This window comes from Plodia interpunctella, chromosome 8 (genome assembly GCF_027563975.2).
Source record: "Plodia interpunctella isolate USDA-ARS_2022_Savannah chromosome 8, ilPloInte3.2, whole genome shotgun sequence".
NCBI lineage: Eukaryota > Metazoa > Arthropoda > Insecta > Lepidoptera > Pyralidae > Plodia > Plodia interpunctella.
This window is the reverse complement of record NC_071301.1, coordinates 1,380,908-1,404,188: the sequence shown is the minus strand read 5'-3', so window position 1 is coordinate 1,404,188 and position 23,281 is coordinate 1,380,908. Positions and strand designations below refer to the sequence as shown.

General features: G+C 36.7%; 2 protein-coding genes across 2 annotated transcripts; one reads left to right on the top strand and one right to left on the bottom strand.

The window, feature by feature from the left end:
• The first annotated feature begins 82 nt into the window (after positions 1-82).
• On the top strand, positions 83-13,720 carry Remo (Remoulade). The gene is made up of 9 exons (XM_053749080.2): positions 83-584; positions 673-738; positions 1,040-1,255; positions 1,558-2,444; positions 3,338-3,486; positions 4,349-4,519; positions 5,807-6,041; positions 6,713-6,835; positions 7,330-13,720. The coding sequence occupies exons 1-9, from the start codon at positions 361-363 to the stop codon at positions 10,152-10,154; spliced, it is 4,896 nt and encodes a 1,631-aa protein (XP_053605055.1). The 5' UTR covers positions 83-360; the 3' UTR covers positions 10,155-13,720.
• LOC128672140 (epoxide hydrolase 4-like) lies at positions 13,711-22,841 on the bottom strand. The gene is made up of 6 exons (XM_053749082.1): positions 22,501-22,841; positions 21,252-21,562; positions 18,341-18,464; positions 16,043-16,157; positions 15,030-15,218; positions 13,711-14,445 (listed from the first exon to the last, which is right to left on the bottom strand). The coding sequence occupies exons 1-6, from the start codon at positions 22,714-22,716 to the stop codon at positions 14,330-14,332; spliced, it is 1,071 nt and encodes a 356-aa protein (XP_053605057.1). The 5' UTR covers positions 22,717-22,841; the 3' UTR covers positions 13,711-14,329.
• Positions 22,842-23,281: the final 440 nt, after the last annotated feature.

Here is a 23,281-nt window from a genome sequence, read left to right as displayed (position 1 = left end):
TTCAGTTCACATATTAATTCTGCTATATTTATTTGAATGGCAACATTAATAATTCATTCTTTCTTCAATACTTCATTCAATCATGTCAAAATTTTACAAATGTCGGATTTGTAATCTGCTTGTGTATATTGTTTGATCGTTGTTTATTTTCGTATTTAACACTTTGATCTTTACAAGCAATATACTAAGCGAAATGTGCCAATTGAATAGAGTTTTATAGCGGATCCTTTAATTCTTTTATTTTATAAGTAATCTAAAAGATGCCATTGAGGAAGTGCAGGAATTTGTGAAAATGTGATTGTTTCTTATAGTTGGCTTTGTGCCATAGGTTTAATTGCAGTTTTATCTGAAATAGTCACAATGAAGTGGTCAACTGTTCTTGTGTTATTACTTTGCGTGTGCAGAACTCTGGGGTTTTGTCCTTCACTGTGTTCTTGTAAGAGTAACAACAAGTCAGGAGATGGTACGTCTTCGGAGCCCGTACCAGGTGAACTATTGAGGCTGAAGTGTGGCGGGAGTCCCACGCAGATCACAGAACTAAAGGAGATAGACCTGAGTAAATTATGGACCAGTGTTGTAAACTTGTAAGTGAACATCATCACACAATCATCATAGTGTGTTTAGTCAACATCTGTAATACTTTCAGTATTTAAATGTAATTATTGTTTTTAGGAATCTGTCGGGAAACGCAATCTCAACACTTTCCCGTGAACTACATCTGCCTAAGTTGCAAAAACTGTGAGTATATGTCATTATATTTTATCTAAACTAGAATCAATAAGTTCGCCATGACTTTTCCTGACATCGTTAACTATAATAATAACGCTTTTTAAACTTATACTACATTCTCAAAACCAGATATTCACAAAGTTCTTATATACATAGAAACAAAATTGAAATATACATAAAATATTTATCAAAATTATAATTTTTATTATAAGTTCCAAACAAGCATTTTCTCAATAAGGTATTGACTGATTTATCCCATTCATAATTTTTTTTTGTTTACAAACTTAATCATTCATTCTTATTTCAACAGAGACCTAAGCCGCAATCAGATAAATCTCATCGAATCGGATGCTTTCTACAACACAACAGCTCTACAACGACTGGATTTGTCATACAACCAGATCAGCAAGGTTTACAAAGAGATGTTCAAAGGGCTTGTGAACTTGGAGCGGCTCATACTCACTCAGAACCACATATCAACTCTTGCTGTTGGGACGTTTGACTATCTTGTTGGACTGAAGCAACTGTAAGAATTTCTTTCCTGTAAAATAGTTTCAGACTTTCATGGGAGTTTTTGGGACATAACATACTAGAGTTAAATTGAGACCTCATGCATGCATTCTTTGGGAAATAAATAAAATTTTTTTCTCTTTAAAAACAATTTGTCACAGTGTCACAAAATTTGGTTTTCAAGTCAAGGTTGTCTCTTCATGGTGAAGTCTTATCCAGAGGTTTTGTGATAAGTGATCAATATGAATATTAAGGCCATATTTTATTAACTACATATGTAAGAAGTAAGATTATTTATTTTATACATTTTATTTCCAGTGACATATCTGAAAATCCCTTGATCTGTGACTGCGACCTCCTATGGATCGGCGACTGGCTCCTCAACACGAGCGTCAAAATGGCGCCCAGTACAAAATGCAAGTTCCCAGAGAACATGGCGACCAAACCAGTGAAAAAACTAAGGATTTTCCTTGACCTCTCTGTCTGCGGCAGTGTGTTGCCCTCAACCACTTTGATGGTCAAACCTTCTTACGATCAAGTGGTGTTTGAAGGAGATTCATTAATGTTGTCTTGCAACGCCCCATTTGCTTCAGCAGTCTCTAAATATACTCTGAAATGGGTCCATTCAACATTCGATGTCTGCGACGCAGCTGATGTTAATATCACAACTACGGACATGTTAGAAGAAGGAATTGCAGAGACAAAAGCGTACTTTCCGAGCATAGCTGGTCACCATATGGGCAACTGGACTTGCACGTATACAGACACAAATCATATTGAACACAATAAAACTATAGAAGTGCTAGTTTTAACCAATGACACTCAGTATTGTGGGGTTAATCATACTATAAATAATAAAGGATTGTATTCTTGGCCACAATTGCTGCTGAATCATACCGCTGTGGTGCCATGTAGCTTAGGAGAAGGCATGGCTTATAGGCATTGCCAAGCAAACGGCACTTGGGGTCCGGCTAACACAACGGAATGTTTTTACATGAGCAATGTGACGAAGCTTCTTCAACAATTTGCGCTGTTAAACGTGAGTTTGGTACAGTATTCAGCTCTGAATGCTACGGAAAGATTAGCGATGTTGATTCAGGAGAAAACATATCCATTGGCCGAGTTGAGTGATGCAGATGATGTAATGTTTATAGCAGATGCTATTAAGAACTATATGCAGTACATTAAAGATGAAAAGGATTTAGGCAAGTATTATTTAATCATACTTATTAAATCTGAAAGTGCTTCATTCAGACATTCGTCCCGGGCAACATCGGGGCTTCGCTCCCGTGGGAATTTTGAGATAAAATATAGCCTATAGCAATCATGGATAATGTACATTTCTAATGGTGAAAGAATTTTTGAAATCGGTTTGGTAGTTTCCGAGATTACCCGCCTCAAACATACAAACTCACAAATGCTTACCTCTTTATGATAATAGTATAGATGGATATTCTAAAATAATATATTTATATCTCAGAAATAGTGTTTTTGGCACATAATGCGGACAGTCAAGGGCGAGATTTGCGAACGATAGTCGATGTGCAACGTCGCCACGCGGAAATAAATCCAATCTGTGAAATATCACAGTGCACATGGAGTATTTACTGTATAGATAATTTTCTATTTATTATATATTAGTTGTTGCTGCCTCGGATCATTCCGAAGTTCATCGAAATCCGCCCAGATTTTCGGCATTTTTATGTACCTATCTCAATAAGAAATAATCATGAGTATTTAATTAAATATATTCTTATACTAAGCATGTTATTGCTAACACTGGTGTCACACTTTATACAAGTCGTCTAAAAGCATCTGACATGACTTACATCTTATAAGGTATTATAAATTAAATAATATTTATTAAAGCTACAAACTACTAGACTGATCTTATTCAACATTAATACTTACTACCGGCACGTTCACGCTTCGCTCGGGTAAAACGATGAACAATATACACCTATAACTTCCTCACGAATCACTCTATCTTATTGGTGACAACCGTACAAAAATTCGTTGAGTAGTTTTTGAGTTTTATTTAGACAAGCAGACGCGACATGGCGACTACTTTTTATAATATGTTATAATTAATTGACAGGAGGCAAACTCCTAGACGTGATAAGCTCAGCTATGAATATAACGTCGAACGCGACGATACCGGCGGAACATCAGTACGCTGCGTGCACGCAGATGGTATTAGCAGCGGAGGACATATCCGCGCACATTGACAATGTGCAGGGCCAGAAGGTATGTTATTCCGCCTTTTAATCCACAAGCTTTTATATAACTTTCCGTGTTAGTTTCGGTTAAATTTTAACTTATTTATTTTCCAGCAAGATGGAAGACCTAACGAAACCAACGTTAGAACCTTATGGTTCTATCGTGTAACTTATATACTTGTTGCAAATTGTATAATAGTGTTAATATTAAGAGTGAAGTATTAATATTTCTTATAGAGTGTTTATTATTAGTTAGTACTATTAATACTGTTAGTATTAATAGTAAGTTAATCTTTAAATAACTTTATTATTCCAACTAAAATCACAGTGCACTTAATGCTAAAAGCATTCTGTCCCAGTATTTAGTTGTTGAAATCCTAGCTAATATTATAAATGCGAAAGTAAGTTTGTTACCTCTTCACGTTCTCTGTACTCAACCAGTCTTCTTGAAATTTTGCATACCTGTAGTTTGAAGTATGGAGAAGGACATATGGGTACCTTTCATCCCGGAAAAATTACTGTTCCCGTGGGAAATTCACGCGGGCGAAGCCGCGGTCAAAAACTAGTAAATCCTTGTAATATTATAAATTTTGTGAGGATGTGTTTATGTGTGTATGTCAACATCAAAGTCAAAAACATTGAAAAATCTATGTTTGTACATGTACGTACATACATACAAGGATGGTAAATATAAGCGAGACTTTCAACAGATCGCCCTTTCAACGTTTGTTACTCTTTCACGCAAAATCTACTGGACCGATTGTTATGAAACACGGTGCACGGATAGAACATAACCTGGAATAACACATAGGGTGCTATATATCCCGAAATTCCCACGGGAGCGAAGCCCCGGGGCGCAGCTAGTTGTACGGATAACGTGTTATCCGCAGTGGAACCTGGCCGTAGAGAGGTTCCCAGTGCGCGAGGGCTTCAGCGGCGTGACCTGCGTGTGGTACAGCGCGGAGCCCCGCGCGGCGCCGCGTCTGCACTGCACCACCACCAACCGCACGGTGGCGCCGCTGCTCACTGTCGCCGACGCCTGCATCCACGCCAGTGTGCAGGTGACTTCACTACATTCATATTTATTTATTTGTTAATTTTACAACGGTCTCTTCTTCATAGTCGTATTCCTCATGACTGAGGGTGGTGGTCATTACGTGGAATGAAACACACACAACAACTTTCTTGGCATTATTAATGGAGTGGTTTGCCATTGCCTTCTCCATTTCACACACAAGTTAATAATAATCACACCAGTGTGCAGGTTTCCTCACGATGTTTTCCTTCGCCGGAAGCAAGTGGTGGTCGATGAAAACTACTATACATGAGTCAGATTGGTATACAAACTCATGTGACACGAGTAGGATTCGAACCTGGGACCTTTCGATCCACAGGCGGGCGTCTTAACCATTACACCACCACCGCTTCTTATATGACATTGGTAAACATAGTAATTGTGATGAGTACAACATACAATAAGTATTGTGCCGGCCCAGCTGTAGATCTCTTGAATTCAAATTCAAAATTCTTTATTCAAATTATACTGCTGATTACCAAAGCACATGTGAAGAAGAAGCGCCGCAACAAACTTCATCGCAGCCTTTTCTCAATTAACAAATGTAAGTCTTGTACATATGGGACATGATATGGTATTTGTATTCCATTAACAATATTCCACAAAAAGAATTATTATGTTCTACTTATCTTAAAAGTAACTCATAATCCGTATATCCGGTCCGAATAAGAAATCGCGTTAATATTAAAAAAAAAAAAAGAAAAATACTTACGTTTTTAAGCACAGTAGCGTAATCTGCTTTTGACTATCATAATATAAAAAATACCCTATATTTTCACCTCGTCAATACGAAATTTCATAAAAATTTGCCCGGCCATTTGAGTGTGATGAAGTAACAAACATACAAACTTTCGCCTTTATAGTGGGAAGTGGAACAATTATAATATTTAATAGTAAGCAAATAAATCTTTAAGAAATCTCTTTAAGAATCAACAATTTGTCGAATCTTCACGATCGATATTTTTTTTAAATTTATTTAAAAAGCACCTCAGTCCTTGCTGATTGATAAATGTTATTATAATTTGAACGTTTTTTTTAATGATAGACTCAGATAACAATTTAGTTACTTTTATTTATTCGATTTTGTTTTGTGGGATGATAGCATGCTCTCCATTTAAATTTGCATACCCGTGGACGGTGAAACATGTAGGATTAAGTTTTTCTTTTTACACCACATTGTAAAAAAATGTAAACTCATGTTTTGCAAATAAATAATCTTTGTCTTTGTCTTCGAAGTATAGAAAAGAATCAACAAAAAAAAATATGTTTACAGATCCCTCAATCATTGCTATACAGCACAACGGACTCGGGTTTGCTCGTGCAGTCCCAGCCGCACGACCTGGTGGTCGCTATGTACGACAAAGCCACTTTGTTCCCGATAATTCCGGAGTCGGACCAGGAGAACGGGCCCAATAGAGTGCACCGTGCCAAGGATTATTACGGCAGGAGTACGAAGAGAGAAGACATGAATATGGAAATCACTTCGCCCGTTGTGGGATTTCAACTGAGTGAGTAATTATATTAAATACTAGATGTTGGCCGGGGCTTCGCTCCCCTGTGGAATTTTGTGATAAAATATAGCCTACACCGATCTTGGATAGTGTACTTTTACAATGGTGAAAGAATTTTTGAAATCGGTTCGGTAGTTTCGGTGATTACTTGTCTCAAACAAATATAAATTCACAAACGCTTACCTCAATAATAATAGTATAATCTCAATAATAATAGTATATCGCTTACCTTAATAATAATAGTATAGATGTGTAATTTTGCTGTATTTCTCATATTTGCAATGTCTCGGTTGTATCCTCAGCTTTAAAGCATAGATTAAATATAGGTCTTTAACATTTTAAATGTTAAAGACTTTTTTACATTGGTTATATATGAAAAATTCAGTATTCGAGCGGGAATCGAAAATACTTGTATAATAGGTATTGAGGTCCATATTCTTCCTATGTCAAAATAAAGCAGCTTACAGCTTCAAAGATACTTCTTTCCCAAAATGGGTTCTTTTCTAAATTTATGTATGTGAATGAATGGTGAACGCTCAGATAAAAGAGAGAGATAATTTGTTCATATAAAGAATAGGAAAACAACACTGTCAAGCAATCATGACCGTTTGGTATTGCACATATACTCTCTAGCCAGCTAGCTACAAACTGTTTGGCCTTTATATCAGAAAACGGCGACGTGACCGTGAGCAATCTGCTGGAGCCAGTGATAGTGACAGTGCGCGGCGGCGCGGACGCCCGCGTGGCCGTGTGGGCGCGGGCGCTGCGGCGCTGGACCGACAACACCACCGGTGAGCTAGCCCACTGACAGCACCACGCTTCATTCTAAAGAGCCTTCGTTTTATTTCTTTTTCTGTACCGGATTCTTTATTTACAGTACTGGCCAGTACTGGCCATGAAGATATTAAGTGATTCATACAGAGACTGACAACAACACTCTTTGAATAGCATTCCTTCTTTAAATGCACTGCCAGTACTGGCAGTTTTAAACAGGATTCTTTATTTAAATTCACTGGCCATTAAACAAATACATATATTTTTTATTCTGATCTCAATGACTCATGATTGGCATGTGGATTTTGAAATCGTTATAAGTCATTTCGATGGCCGTTAAATATTACCAAAGGTTTTACCGATTTCAGATTATGTATGGAATAGCGAATTTAAAATAAGTGATTAAAATTCACATTGTTTCACACAACACACATAGACTTAAAATTAGTTATTATTTTTTATAACGATCCAGACCATAGAAAATACTGAACTTTAAATTTATTAATTCCAGACTGCCGGATCTCTCATGTAGTGTCCGAAATGATAATAATCAGTTGCACCCGTCTGGCCTACGTGGGTCTTCTACAAAACGTCGAAACGGGCTTCTACGGCGCGCGCACAGACGGCGCAAGATTCAAAGTCTCCCATCCAGCAGTGTACGTCGGAAGCCTCATCCTGATTGGATGCGTGAGTTGCGCAACATTAACCTACATCATGTGTTACCCTGCTATTCAAATGGCGAAAAAAACTAAACATGCTTTAATTAATACTTGGATCGCCATTGGCTTACTCTGTTTTATGTACACTTTAGGCATATACCAGACGGAAGACGTTAAACTGTGTCAGATTTTAGGTTTGCTGATACATTATCTGTCTCTTTCTTGCTTATTGTGGATGTGTGTGTCGGCTAGCAATATGTACAAATGGGTGACAAAGACGCACAATCCTGTTAGGACGCCGGAAGACGATATTCCCCCAGATGTACCAGTGCAAAAACCAATTCTGGGATTATATTTAGTCGGTTGGGGTATAGCGTTGATTGTATGTGGCATTTCTGGAGCGGTCAACCTAAAAGACTATGCGGGTTATTCCCAATGTTTTCTAAGTACTGCGCCGGCTTTGAGCGCTTTATTTGTGCCAGGAGGGATTCTACTTATGTTCCTTTTTGTATTATTTTTGCTAATACGGTGCACTATAAGGAATATGAACGTGCAGTTGTCGGAAGGGACGCAAGCGACTGAAAATGTTGACTTGGAAATGTGGGAGCCTAATCACACCGACAACGCAGATAGACGCAGTGTAAAGTCTGTAGCTGATTCTGAAATAGAAGATGTTGAGCACACACCGATAATACAATTGAGGGCTCAAGTTATTGTGCTGTGTTTGTACATGTCTGTGTGGTCTTGTGGAGCTATCGCTGTGTACAGACCTTTACCAGCGTACCTCCCTTACCAAGAAGATATTTGCAGCATTATTTATGCCGTCTGCGCCACGGTTTTAGGTACCTTCATTTTGTTCTTCTACGGCATAGCACGCAGTGACGTCAGAGCCCAATGGTCCATGATGCATTGCTATTTACAAAAAAGCAAACAATGCTGCAGGAACCGAAGCGTTTTTGACGCTAACCAACAAAACTTGCCGGGCATACCGACGAATACAGCAGTAACTCACGCGATACCTAACGATAACAGATCTAGATCAGGCAGTAGGAGTTCTAATAGAACTAATTCTAAGACTAACAACAGTGGTACTTACAAAGCTGGAGCAGAACTTAACGGACAGACATTGCAAAGGGATATGGTTAAAAACACCAATGGAAAAGCGGCTAATATCAATTTAGTCGTATTACACAGACAACAGTATAGATCTAACAATTCCATGATGACATATCCTGATACTTCAAACATTGGGCCTGAAGTGTTTTACAATCCGAATCAGATGAACGTTGCTAAGAAATTCTTTAAAAAACAGAGGCAACATATGAAGAGGAATTGCTTAGAATTGCCCCTGAGACGTGATTGTGACAATGATTCTCATGTTTCACTACCTTTACCGTCTAAAGAGGCTTACAATGGCGTCGCTAGCATGTTACATTCCGGTTCCAAAGTTAATAACACAAATTTACACGTCGAAAAGTCAAATAACGGTATAAAAGAAACGCGCAATGTTGTTAACCCAAATTTGTTAGAGGAGGAACCGAAAGATTACAAAAACTATTCCATAGATAAGAAAGCGTGGAATACGGACGATGCTAAGAATAGCAGGACACAGATAATGAATATTTATACCAATGTACCAGAGACACAAGTACCACAACATCAAATTGTCAAAGCAAATGTGCAAAAGGGTTTTAACGGGCAAAGGAGTAGTGTCTCAGAAGAGTGTTTGCAAAGTCACGCAAGCGACCAGCCCGAGATGAGGACGATATCTCAACAATGCAGTCTAGAGTACAGTTCTGCATCAGAGATTGCAATGCCTCACACATGTTCTGATCAAACTTTGAACACACATTCGGAAATGACGTCGCTCCAAGAGACACACAGTGCCTTATGTTCGACAAATGAGATCACTGATACGGAAAGTTTCGGCCAGTACATTGACTATCTCCAGCCGAATAAGCAGGACAATAAAGAGGTCGTTGACAAATCTTTGCAAGACATATCAGAGGAGTGCACCATGAATAGTGACGAAATCAATCGGTCGAGTACTCCGCAAAATCTGGAGGAAACTGGTTTGGGAGAGATGGACAACTTGCTTCAGAACCCCGATGATGTATCGGCAGGGACTAAAGAGAAAATGGATGATGAGAAAGAGCCATTTTTCATCGCGAAAACCACATACGACTTCGAGACTTGTAGTACAAACGCTAGCGAGCAAGGTTTTGAGAATGAAAGCGACATCTATTGCCCAAATTATCAAATGTCCGAAGTTAGTATTCGAAGTCATGGTCTGTACGCGCCGTCTCCATCGTCGATGTGTCCGAACGAGATAAGTTTTAGCAACGAGGACGTCTCGAACATTGAAAGTCAGTATGTTAATTATGACCCAGGATGGCGTAAAACTATTAAGGGCAATCCAAAATTGGGTAAATACGTCCCGACACCAGCGTTGAGTTGTCCTGAAGTTAATAGAGATAGTAGTCCTGTGTCGTTTACTAGTGATTTAGACGAGTTGTACACACAAATAACTAGTAGGGACAAGGACAGGACGCAGAGAAGAGATAACGGGTTAGATGTGACTGTGAATAGTGACGTCACTCTCAAACCTACTGATAGCGATAGTTGTGTGAGCGAGGCAGTATCAGATGTGGAAGTGAAAGGGGAGACCACCGTATGAAAGTGTTCAGGGATCCAATAGAGTTTGAATAACAGAAGTATTATTTTGGAGAGGATTTAGCTCTTCAAAATGGTTGTGGCTAAATACCACGAGAGTTGAAATCGTTGAAAAAGTTTTATTCGCTTCGGTGGCGAATTTAATATTTGACGCTTGATTAGAAGATAAAGCTTCTGCCGCCGCATAAATCGCAACAAATGTTTTGTGGTGTGTACTGATTTTATAAAGATGTAAAAAAAATATGTAGTTGCACAAAATACAGATCGTTGTCTACGAATCATGCATTTAAATTAAGCTAGAGATATACTATCCTGCCTGTGTAGATGATATTTTTATGTATTTTGTTTACAACTAAAGTTAATTCATACGGTAAATGTATGTAACACAATTTAGTTTTTTTTTTAAAGATGTTATTCCAATAATAAAATGTATTTGACTAAATTATTAGTTTTGGTGATAATTCTATAGTTTTACCATCGATATAGTCTTGTAAAATAATCTAGAATGTTCATTGGAATATCAATCATTCCATCGATATAACATTGAAAACTATATATTTTCGGCAATACTAATAAATTTGACCATTAAGATTTGATTAGGGGAAGAATTCCTTAACTTGATATTTATTTACACAAAATTTTGAGTCCTAATTGTATTAACTTTATGTTGATACACAATGTTTTTGTGAGCTTATGCTATGGTTACAATTTGTAAAATACAAATTCTTGGCAATGGCATTGGCAATTTATATTCTAAAATCCTCATTTGAGGTCTTCCATCATTAAAAAATATATTTATTTTTTAGTATTATAGTTATTAAAACCATTTTTTATAAATAATTCTTTTACACTTTCCAGTGAATAAACAGATCAGATAGCTGTACTATATCTTCGTGCCATTAAGTTTGTATAATTCTAGATATAAGTTGTACATTATATTAATTGTAAAGTTATTTATTTTTAAGTTGATACGGTCTCATCAGCTATAAGTAAATAATAAAAAAAACGTAACTCGTGTTTTGTCTCGCTCACACGTTAAAGTGTAAGCGATATGTGTAATATGTGAAATTGATATAATTTATTGATAAGTTTGTATTTGTGTAATACTAACCTTAACCGTACATCGAAAGTGCATAAACACGTATCTAACTCCATATTAATAATTCGAGTTTGCTAAACCTAAGAGGAAAAATTAATTTGAAATAATTAAGCAACTTGAAACGCCATCTTTGTTATATAAAATATCTCTCTCTCTCTCTGAAATTACGGCCCATCTCTTTCTAATCTTATGATTACACGACTGATATCACAAATTATGGGAGTTGAACAGATGTTGTATTTTTCTCTCTTTTCAATATTTGACGTTGAACGAGACACAAAGATGTGCTACTTAATAAGGTATTTTTTTAAATAGCCATTTGTGTGTTCGACCTCAGTCTAACCTGATGGGAAGCAAATACGAGGTCTATGTAAACGCAAGCTCAAAAAATACCTATTCTTTTAAATATCCTTAAATCTATGGTATATTAATACAATACTGGGGTTATTAAAATTACTAATAAATGCGTACACAAATATTAACTTAATAATGTTTAGCAAGCGGTTGTTAATTTTGTAAACCAATAAACAAAATTCTATTCGCGCTTTCGGTGTCTATGGTCAGTAATTTTGTGCCAAATGGAATGTTCTAGAAGTTCCATAAGATTCGTATTTTAATTTTTTTCAGTATTTAATGAAAACGACTGATGTCATCTCTTTCTTAAGTCTAGCCCATATTGTATGCGTTATTTTGATTCTGTCGAAGTAATTTAGCTCTTATGTTAATGGCAATAAGATATATTTAATAATTTATCAATGTGAAAACAACCAGATGGGAAGGGTTCACCGCAGCCAATGGACTTTTTGTTTTTTATATATAAAAAACTTGACGTATGCAATGCAATGTAATTTAAATTATACATAAAACGTGCAGTAATTAATATCTAAAAAAAAACCTTAGGAATTAATTTCGTTTGGAAAAGTGACTTTCATTTTTCGATTTTTAGTTTTATTTTAATGTAATAATCTTCTTTACCATCGAGTGTGTTAGTGTTTAGTATGTCAGCCGCCTACGTCAGTCTTAAGTCATGTTAGATGACTTTTACTAATACCGCCATCTAGTGTTAGAGTCAAAATAACGCATATAATAAATAGTCATGTCAGCATCTCATTTTTGTACTCGCATATAGAAATTTAGATAAAATTAATTACGTAAAAAGTGCTGTAGGTAAAGATGTGTGCCTATCAGTGTCGTGTTTCGGCCTAAACTGTTTCTGCCGTTTTATCGACGGACCAATGTGTAATATGTATGAAAAAAACTAATTATAACAGTCATTATTTCATTAAAAGCCATGAAAGTGGCACTATGGTTTATATAAAACTGGCTTTGTATAACACCGCTTCGACAAGGCAAAATATTTGCGTTGTCAATGTAAATTATGACTACAGTGAACGCTTTAAAGCTCACTTTTAAATGAACGCTATCTTGCCGGGTGGGAGCGATGTTAAAACCGCCACAACCTAAAGCCTAGCCCTCTTATTAATTAAAAAGTTAAAGCATATTTTATCATTCTGTCGATGTAAGATATTGTACAGTGCGACAGAGACAAAACACACTTTAACTTAGTGTTTAACTTTAAACAAAGGCTAATTGTCTTTAAAATACTAATGGCGCAGCAAATCTAGTGTTTTAATGAAAATTTGTCTTAAAACTGACATAAAAGTATGCTTCCTTGATGAAAAATTAAAAAAAAAAAAGCATGTTACACAATTACACATGTCCGTCGATCGTTGTTCACATATTATAATGTACAGTATTTAATTCACGTTGATTCTTGGGTGTTAACGACAAGATTTGCCTAAAGCCTCTTAACCTTTTTAAAAAAAATTTAAATGGCGATTAAGCTACTTTGCAATGGTATATGAAAGCGTGGAATGGGTGACCAAAAATGTATTATTTCGAGCTCTTCGCGATTCGGAAGCCATCGGTTGCTGTATTTGCAGTCGTTATAATACACAAATCCGCATTGCGCCTGCGTGGTCAGTCGTGGCCATAAACTCCTTATCATACGAAAGGTCAATGTCCCAATACTAAAATGTCTGATTTTGATTATCTTTTTTGCGTAATACATGTTGCAAGATGCGGTTTTGGCACATGTAGTCGTTAATATCCTAAGGGTCTGTTTAACCCTTGCTGATAAAGTATCTGATAGCTTGATGTAACAAATCGGACAGCGTTAAAAATTGTCTCACAGGTGTTGGTTAGGGCTAACTGGTAAATAACTTGAGGCAGATTTATCTAGCAGTCAGTTTATCTGTCAGATTACAATATGATATTGTGTCAGAAAGTGGTGAAACAGACCATAAGAGTTGGTTGGAGATGTGATATGATATATCTTCCTTCGCGCGCATGCGCCTGTTTACTATGTGTAGAAGTTTCGAGAACTATTGTGAATATAATATATTGATAGCGAAATTTATATACGGTTAGCTTTTGTGGGCATATTGCGTATTAAAAAGCGTTTGCACTTATATTGCAGTTTTATTTACAAACCAAATGTAAAATCTATAAAAGTATAAAAAAAAATCTATACACTAATTACTTCATAAGATTAAGAATTGAATGTTTTAAAATTCTTAAATTACTTATCATATTATTGATTTGCACACTTGATTGGTTCAATTTGACAACCAAATTAATTGATTTTGACGCGAAGGAACTATAAAAATTTGTAAATAATTAAATTGGCCAAATAACATTAAAAATAAATTGTAATTTAAAGCTGATTTTTATTCTAAAAATAAATTGACATCAAAATAATATTCTATTATACAGACCTGTGCCCTTCTGAGATACGGATCCCTAAAAATACCTATGGCTTTACTGAATTAAACCAAAAACTAAAAAAAGTTACAGTCTAATTTCGCGACCAACACTGGTATCGCAAACAGCACATCAAGCTACTCAAATTCATACCAAATTCGCCTCTATTACCAAAGCATGAAGTTCCATGCTCCAAGCAGGGAAACTTGACATGTGGTCGACTAATCCTTCTATATTATACACAATATGATATATTGTTTAGCAGCAGAAAGGTGAATTTCTTATAGCTGCCTAAGTTAACAACACAAATCCCCAGACTACGCCTGTGCAGGTAGCACTAGTTTGGCTGTGAGTTCCCTCCCTCTCCCGGCCACGGCACCCAGCATACGGCCCACGAGACCACGAGATTCAGTTTCTGGCGATTTTTCTACAGCTGAAACGAATAAATATTAGTACAAGATAATCTTTATTTCACTAGTATGATATACATCATTAAGGTGATAAAATAACTGCACACTAGCGCCACCGTCACAGTCTACTAAACCGAAAACGGTGGCCACCAAAATCTGCATAATAGACTGTGACTATTATGTGTAATGGAAAAGCATATACTACTTTGCAATAAATTCCTTTATTGATTTTTTAGTTTACGCCAATAAAATAAATTGGTAAAAATGTGATGGTGGTGCTAGTGCCCTATATATCACCTAAGGGTGAGTAGCATCGTAAAATTTTACGTTAACAAAGTGCGCCATTTTGTCCAAACGAAAGCGGCGCGCTGCGACCGTTCATCTATACTTTATTAACACCAAATATTTACTTGAAACTGTCTGCTGCAAAGCGTAGGTGAAGAAACGGCGGCCGTTCTTCTACGACATCAATTAACATTGGTGGGTGAACAGATTGATTATCACAGAATATCCAAACACTAATGTTTTGTCGATATGATTCAGGAGACCGTTGAACACCAGCCGTCTCTCTCTAGTGCCTCTCTTGAGACCGAGATAGAAAACTCACCGACTAAGAACTCCAGCACAATAGCAGGTAACTCCGGGTCAGTGGGGTCAGGTTTGGCTATGAGCCTCAATGCTGAGTTGACGCAGTACTGGGCGCTAGATACCAGCTGTGTGGCGCTCTCGCGGCAGCCAATGAGCAGAGCTGGTGGGACTATACGGTGTCCTGGTTCTATGCGCCACCACGCTGCGCCTGGGAAACAAAGAAAGACGTTAGCTTTAAATAGATATAATTCATTACACACTAATCACTAAGCTTGTATAGTGGGTCCATTGGACACAAACACAGGAACAAGCACAATACACCCAGAATCGTAGAGAAACATCATTTCTTCATAGTAGTATTCCTCTGAGGGTCGTGGTCATTACATGGAATGAAACACACGTAACAACTTGGCATTATTATGGGGTGGTTTGCCATTGCCTTCTCCATTTCACACACAAGTTAATAATCAACAAGTGTGCAGGTTTCCTCACGATGTTTTTCCTTCATCGGAAGCAAGTGGTGGTCGATGAAAACTACTATACATGAGTCAGATTGGTATACAAACTCATGTGGCACGAGTAGGATTCGAACCTGGGACCTTTCGATCCACAGGCGTCTTAACCATTACACCACCACCGCTAGAAATATCATAAGGACAAATAATTTCCTGCGCTGGGAATCGAACCCAGGACCTCCAGACAGCGGATGGGCGTAGAGACCGCTACGCCACGGAGGAAGTCACAGGTAGGCAGCTATAAGGTACACTTACATAACTATTCATCCACTTTCACACTAACGTCTTAAGGTGAGAAAATACATTTTTATTTTTTTTATGTTGAGTGTGAAAATAGGCACTCTTAGCAGATAAACTCTACGACCGTCGTCTGCGCTTCTGGTACGGCCACGTTTCGTACAAATTACGTAGAAACAAACAACTGCATGTAGTCCTGGCGAAAGGGGCAAAAAAGTGCTGGCATTTGATGTCGTCAAGCCAGAGTTTCCCAAGGAGTAGAATCTAATTTATCTTTTACCTCGCACGTAGTTAAGGGCGCCTTCCCAGTCACAAGCCCTGGAGCTTGACCAACGCTTATTATCGCTCTCCCGCAGTTCGTCTTCGGCCAGCCATTTTTCTGGGAAATGTGGCCACTGGGAAAAAAACAATCGTAAATTACAGAAACAATCTATATACTAATATTATAAAGAGGTAATCTACGAAAGTACTGAACCGATTTCAAAAATTCTTTCACCACTGTAAAGGTACGTTATCCAAGATTGCTATAGGCTATATTTTATCTAAAAATTCCCGCGGGAGCGAAACCCCGGGCAACGTCTAGTCGTTAATAAGACTTAATAACTAGTTTAATAATAAGTTACACGGTTACCGTGCTCGGGACACTAAAAATGAATTAAATAAAAAACGTTTTTCTAAAAAAAATTATCGACTACCAATTCCGACACATAAAATCGTGAAATATCAAAATAAAGATAATGTTTTGACTTTTCTCAAAATCTGAAAGACGTTTGTATCCTTTACGGGGTCGACAGAGCTTCGGATTTCGAATGTCGAAGGCGACAGTGACGCGGTATGCAATTGTGTAGGTACCTATGTACATTATCCTATCACTGCATAATTAGCAGGTCGTAATGAGTGCAATATCGTCTGGCACATGATCACGCCAATTAATGAATGCAATAAAATAATGTGGAGAAATTATACCAACGCTAATTGATAGTTATTTATGAGCTTGGAAACTTTGCTCTGTCCATAGATAATGGTATTTTTGTTTTGTTTCACTCTGTTTTATTAAGTAAATACAGTTCAAATCTACCTGTATGTAGGTACCTAGTTCTGGTTCGTTAGTTGTGCCTAGATAATTTTGGTAGATGTACCTGTATTGTGGAGCAATATGTGATAAATAAATATTGTTTGCGTGAAGATCTATAATTATATAATAATAATAATAACTTTATTCACCAAAGAAAAAAGTACAATAATTGACAGAATCATTTTAGTAGTTAGATTTACAATTTATAAGTTGGACTGTGGACTCTGCACTAAGCGACGCTTGTGTCGCAGCGTCCAGAACGTTTTACAATTTACATTACGATTTTTACATGTTCATCGTATCGAAATAAACACAATTTGAAGTAACAGAAGAAATACATTACTCAGCGACGCGTTTAGCACTAAAAGCTATATTTAAATACAATATTAATTACAATATTGCTTTAAAATGATGTTGTAGTGAAGAAATATACAATGATACATTAAACATTTGAGAAAATACTAAACATACTCGTGATTTGGTTAATAAAAAATATTTTTAAATGCTTAATAAATTAAATTAAACTAAATACTGTATTAACAAAGACTAGATGCAATGTAATCTAGATATGGTGATTAAGACTATACTAGACAATTATGAGATCCAGAGTTTCTTTTACTTTGACAAACGATCATATATAATTATAGATCTATAGAATAGGTATTAAACGCGCACATAGGTACCTTTTTTATTTCACAAATGTTTCGGACCTTGTCACAAAGGTGAGTGGTAGTGACCACTGACCTTGACACTGGTCGTGGGGCGACTGACTCAGCAAGCTACGGCGTCTGTCCGGTAGAATCTTCTTCCACCGCCATATTAATTCTCCCCCAAGTACCGTCACAAACAAAGAAAATCAAGAAACGTCTGGGAAATAAAAATGTATGTGCGCGTGCAGGTATTAATACCTGTTCTTTAGTATATAACTATGCAACGCGAAAGTTTAGAAGTAGTTAAGATCTTCATACAGGTACTTATTCTGTAAATTAGTATATAAGGTATCTATCATATGGGTCCCTGATACAAAAAGGATACCGACAGATTAGCCGCTTTGAGATGTGGTGCTGGAGAAGGATGAAAAAAAAAAGCTGGACAGTGAGAAAAAGCAATGAAGAAATGCTGGAAATTGTATATAAAAGGGGACTGCTGACAGAAATAGAAGGGGAAGAATGATTGGCCACTTGATACGACACGACGCCTTGTTTAAAACTATTTTTGAAGGAAAGGTGAAAGGAAGAAGAGGTCCAGGGAGACCGAGGAAGAGTTATAATATGGAAGCCAATTGAAAGAGAAGGCAGGCGTCGTGTCGTATCGAGACTTGCAAGCCGAGGTTAGAGAGGCGTGGCGTATACTCGCCACCAACAAGAGTTGGTGGCTAGTATACGCCACGCCTCTTAAATAAGCAGAAGAAGAAGAAGGGTCCCTGACTTCTGTATTTGTTGTAAACTTAAGTTATAACCTGAAATAAAATGATTTCTTATTATAATCAATAAAAATACTTACCTGGATGAAATGCAGCGCGCCCTTACAGAATGAAGCGGGTGAATTCTGCCAGTACTGGTTGGGATGGGGAGCACCCACCACCACAATTTTGCTCATCAGGACACCGTAGCAATGAGCTAGGTACCTGCCAAATGTATTTATTTACTAGTTGCGTCTCGGAGCTTCGTTGAAAGGTTTGTGAGGATGTATGTATACGTATTTTTGTTATTCTTTCACGCAAAACATACTGGACCGATTGTTATGAAATTTGGTACATGGGTAGAATATAACCTGGAATAACGCATAGGACAATAAATTTTATCCCGAAATTCCCACGGAAGCGAAGCTCTGGGCGCTGCTAGTATAAGATATATTATTAAAAAAAAATTTTTTTTTCAATAATTAGTAACATGATTTAACAATTACGGCCAGTATGTAGGTATAATGTTTCAAAGATAAAAATACTAAAAGTACAGTTACAAAACAGTTTCAATAATAATTTGGTATAACAAACTTTAGTATCGGTATATTAAAATAAATAAATAAAAGAAATACAAATAACACAGATTGAGCTTGCCCCAAAGTAAGTTCGAGACTTGTGTTATGGGATACTAACTCAACGATACTATATTTTATAACAAATACATATATACGAGTAGATAAACATCCAAGACCCGGGCCAATCAGAAAAATATCATTTTCCATCATGACCCGACCGGGGATCGAATCCGGGACCTCTCGGTTCAGTGGCAAGAATTTTACCACTGTGCCACCAAGGAGGTTCTATACTTGGAACAGCATATCTATGCTATAATTATAAAGAGGTAAGCGTTTGTGCATTTGCGAGTTTGTATGTTTGAGGCGTTTAATCTCCGAAACTACCGAACCGATTTCAAAAATTCTTTCACCATTATAAAGGTACATTATCTAAGATTGCTATAGGCTATATTTTATCTCAAAATTCCCACGGGAGTGAAGCCGCGGGCAACATCTAGTAATTCACATAATCAATCGATCAAATATGTGTGTTTTCCATAGACATATTTGGTTGTTTTGTATTGGAACAACGGCAATAAAGACCTGAGTGTTCCTGCCATAAGGTCCCTTTTGATTTGGACGACCACATGTTATTAGGCCTGACAAACTATCTAATACAATATGTATTTACTTTATACTTATATAATTTTATAATACTGGATGTTATTACCTGTCCCCAAATATTTGGTTATACATATTATATTATAACACTATTTGGGCTTTATAATAAGTAAATAGTTTGAACGAACATAGCCTGTTACAATACGCTCAAATTGACCTTATTGAATAACCGCAAGATAACGGTAACAAAATATTCCAAAACAAAAAAATATAAAAAAAGCAATATCTTTCAATTAACTTATATCGATGACCTCCGAATATTTTTTAAACAATCAAACCAATCAAGTAACCTCGGTGCATATTCAATTTATTATCTATAATTTCATTTGTAAACACGTTCTTTGATAACTGCTTCAGAATATAGGAGGACCTACATTTTCGACAAATAAGATATAGTACCTACCTACATATTATGTACACACAGAAACTATAGATGGGGTAGACAGAACCCTCAGACTACAAAAATCACTACATAAAACAAAGTCGCTTCCCGCTCTCTGTCCCTATGTATGTTTAGATCTTTAAAACTACGCGGATTTTGTTGTTTTTTAATAGATAGAGTGATTCCAGACGAAGTTTTACATACTTATATGTAAAATGCATAATATTGCACCCGTGCGAAGCCGAGGACGGTCGCTAGTATCTGATAAAAGATAGAAGAGTTGAAGGCTTTATTTATCTGTACTAGGGGCTTGTTGGGTAGAATTAAGTAGTGACAGTTTGAGAAGAATCTCCAGTATTCCCTTTAGCACTTTCCCTTGATTGACGATGCATTGGAGAAGCAGCTAGCATATTCCATGTTTTTCATTAGCTTTCAGACTTGGATGATAATAACAGAAAAAACTTAGGCAGATAAATAAGTAATTTTTAATCATTTATCTGCCGGTGCAATGTTGTAGGAAATAAATAGGTTTATTTGACATGTAATTTACATAATTAATTATTTAATTGGCGCATTATGCAATAAAAAAAATATTATGCTGTCAACGCGCCAGACGTGTACTTTGTCTCGTAGTGATCGATAACAATAGGATACTCGAGCAAGGTCCATTTGTCTATGGCTTATCATTATCAACGTGGTGATTCAAGTTAAAAACATTCGTTTGCTGAGGAAACAAGTTTTTTTAGAAAACAATCATTTTTGACAAAAGCTATTACGACGTCAGACTTGTTGCATTCAACGCTTACAAACAAAAAATTGTTTACCTTAGAAATATTTACAAAGGTACTTGGAAAATTATTGACAATTATTTTATTCAGTGATTTTTGTGACACGAGGTGTACCACTTGATAACCTACCAGAAAGTGGGTAAAAACTGATACTGCCTACTTACTTAAACGTGAACGACGACGTGGCTGATTAAAATATTTAAAAAAATGCAAAGAACTAACTAACTACGCTACACTTGTACCAAATTTTTTATCAATTTTGTGTGTTACCTAATTGAGTGTGATGTGTTTCAAATAACTGATGATGAAATGAGATATATTGTTGGAAATAATTACAATCATCACTGTGGTATCAGATAACAATAGGATGTTTTAAATATTTCGCGTCGTCTAAGGATTAAAAGTAAATAAATTATATCTATTACATTGGCCTGGCCGAGGGCGTATCAGGATCACATCTAGGTATGCCGAGGAATGTGTAGGAGAGCGGACGCCGGGCTCCGGCGCTCAACGGCTGAGGAAAGAACCAGGAAAAGGCGAAAAGGCCTGATGAGAGAGAGACGGCGTTACAAAATGAGTAACGGCCGCACACATATTTTCTTACCAAGTGAGCATTCCTCCAATGCCAAAGCCGATGACAACAGCTGGCTGATCCTTTGAGACTCCCAAAGCCACCATCAAGGTGGCCAGCTCCTCCACTACCCTCGGAGGCGCCAACGCCCTCCGACTTCCCCCCTCACTGCCCCCGTTCCCCCTCAAGTCCACGGTTATCACGTGGTACCCATTTTCGGTCAGTCTTCGCACCACGCGGGACCATATAGGACCCCAAAGGTTCCCTTTGTCTGGAGCATCGCCCAAGACCAGTAATTTCTTGCCGGATTTCGGACCGCTCTCCACGTAGTGATATTTTACACCCTGAAAAAAAAGAGGTACATACATTTAAATAAAGATTTGCGACTTTCTTTAGTTTATTTTCTTTCAGAGAAAAATAAAAATTTGAATAAAAAAAATTGATTTTCATTGGGCATATTATAAACAGCTAGAGTGAGTAATCAGGTCCGGTGGAGTCAAACATGGTGAGGAAACCTGTACTTTAGTTGATATTTATCATCTTGTGTGTAAAATGGAAATAGGCAATGGCAAACCACTTTATCAATAGTGCCGTGAAAGTCGTTGTGTGTGTTTCATTCCACGAAATGACCACGACCCTCAGCCATGGGGAACGACTATGAGGTGAGACTTGTACTTAAGATGTACTTGATAAAATTAATGCAGCAGCAGTTAGCTTAAAAAAATAAATTTGCATGAGAGTAAAATTTTTGTCGGAGAATGTTTTCAAGCGAATGATCTGCGGTTATTGTATTCGTATTTTTTGGAGTTTTTCGTTTTTTTTTTTCAGCACTGAATTAGGTACCTACATTGTAAAACCGAACAATTTTTATTTACTCAGCAAGAACTAATTGCAAATACAAATGTTACGAGGACTAAAAGAATTATTGACCTACAAAGCATTTTGGATAAGGCACCCGCGATTGGACGTTTGTTTTTGACATTTTAAATGATCATAAGTTGAATATTAGATTACTTTGACCATTTAGTTTACCCTTAAGTATTCATTTCATTTGTATTCTGTGTCAAACGCAATTTGAAATACATACTCAATTCAAAAAACACGATTGTCATATTTTCAATTGTTATAGTCAATCAAACAGTAAGTTGTCTCTGCTATTATTGGTATAATTATGTGCACATAATAATGGTGTCTAAGATATCTTACTTACACCGAATGCAGGAGTTGTACTTCAAAATACACTCCCAATTTTGACAGTAGAGTAAAAATAATAATTTCTCACCATAACTTTAATATAACAGTGCGTTCCTATAGAAGAATCCACTGTCAATTCAACAGACGGATACTTCTTCATAGATTTTCTTCTATGTCCTTTCCATAACCTTTTCACTAGAATCTGTAAAATCTGCCACAGTCCAATAAATATACATTTGACCACCAATTCCACTGCCTCCCAACCAGAAACCACTTTTAACACTTTTGGAGTTTTTACACCCATTTTAACACATCTTTTAAATAATTTAATATGAACAATTTCAAGCAATGTTTGCTTGTCTCAAAGGTCTTGTTCAGTATGACTATCGTCATTTGAGATAGCTATATTACAAGGCGAACACACTCTTATCAATTTTATCAACTTTTGAAGCAAACGCGGGTGAAATGATAATAAACTAGTTGTCAATGTCAATTAACTGTCAATAAGAAATTAACGATGCATTTAGCGATACTAAACAAACTTATTCTTAATAAAAATCAGTGATATAATTTTAAATATCTATTGAAATATACCTGTATTGTTTATATGTTTTCCCTATTGTGTGTATCATTACAATACGGTTAAAGTAACAAAAATGGAAGCATAATTCTTAGACTTATCAAGAAATTAAACATTATCAAGAAATTAAACTGCAACTCATCTCACATAATACTTATCGCGTACGCATTCTCACACTCGCCTGCAACAAAACGACAAAGTGAGGTTTGGACGCTTTGCTCTTACAATTCGCCAAGGCTCTCTCAACGCATAAAGCGCACAAACAAACAATATCAAATTCAAAATCAAT

What these genes read in the sequence shown, in the direction of transcription:
- Remo (XM_053749080.2), top strand. Translation starts at nt 361, where the DNA reads ATGAAGTGGTCAACTGTTCTTGTGTTATTACTTTGCGTGTGCAGAACT. An exon ending in CTGCCTAAGTTGCAAAAACT is followed by an intron (nt 739 to 1,039) that starts GTGAGTATATGT and finishes TTATTTCAACAG; the next exon opens with AGACCTAAGCCGCAATCAGA. An exon ending in GCATCCACGCCAGTGTGCAG is followed by an intron (nt 4,520 to 5,806) that starts GTGACTTCACTA and finishes ATATGTTTACAG; the next exon opens with ATCCCTCAATCATTGCTATA.
- LOC128672140 (XM_053749082.1), bottom strand. Translation starts at nt 22,716, where the DNA reads ATGGGTGTAAAAACTCCAAAAGTGTTAAAAGTGGTTTCTGGTTGGGAG. An exon ending in ATTGGAGGAATGCTCACTTG is followed by an intron (nt 18,465 to 21,251) that starts GTAAGAAAATAT and finishes TACATTTGGCAG; the next exon opens with GTACCTAGCTCATTGCTACG. An exon ending in GCGCGCTGCATTTCATCCAG is followed by an intron (nt 16,158 to 18,340) that starts GTAAGTATTTTT and finishes TTTTTTTCCCAG; the next exon opens with TGGCCACATTTCCCAGAAAA.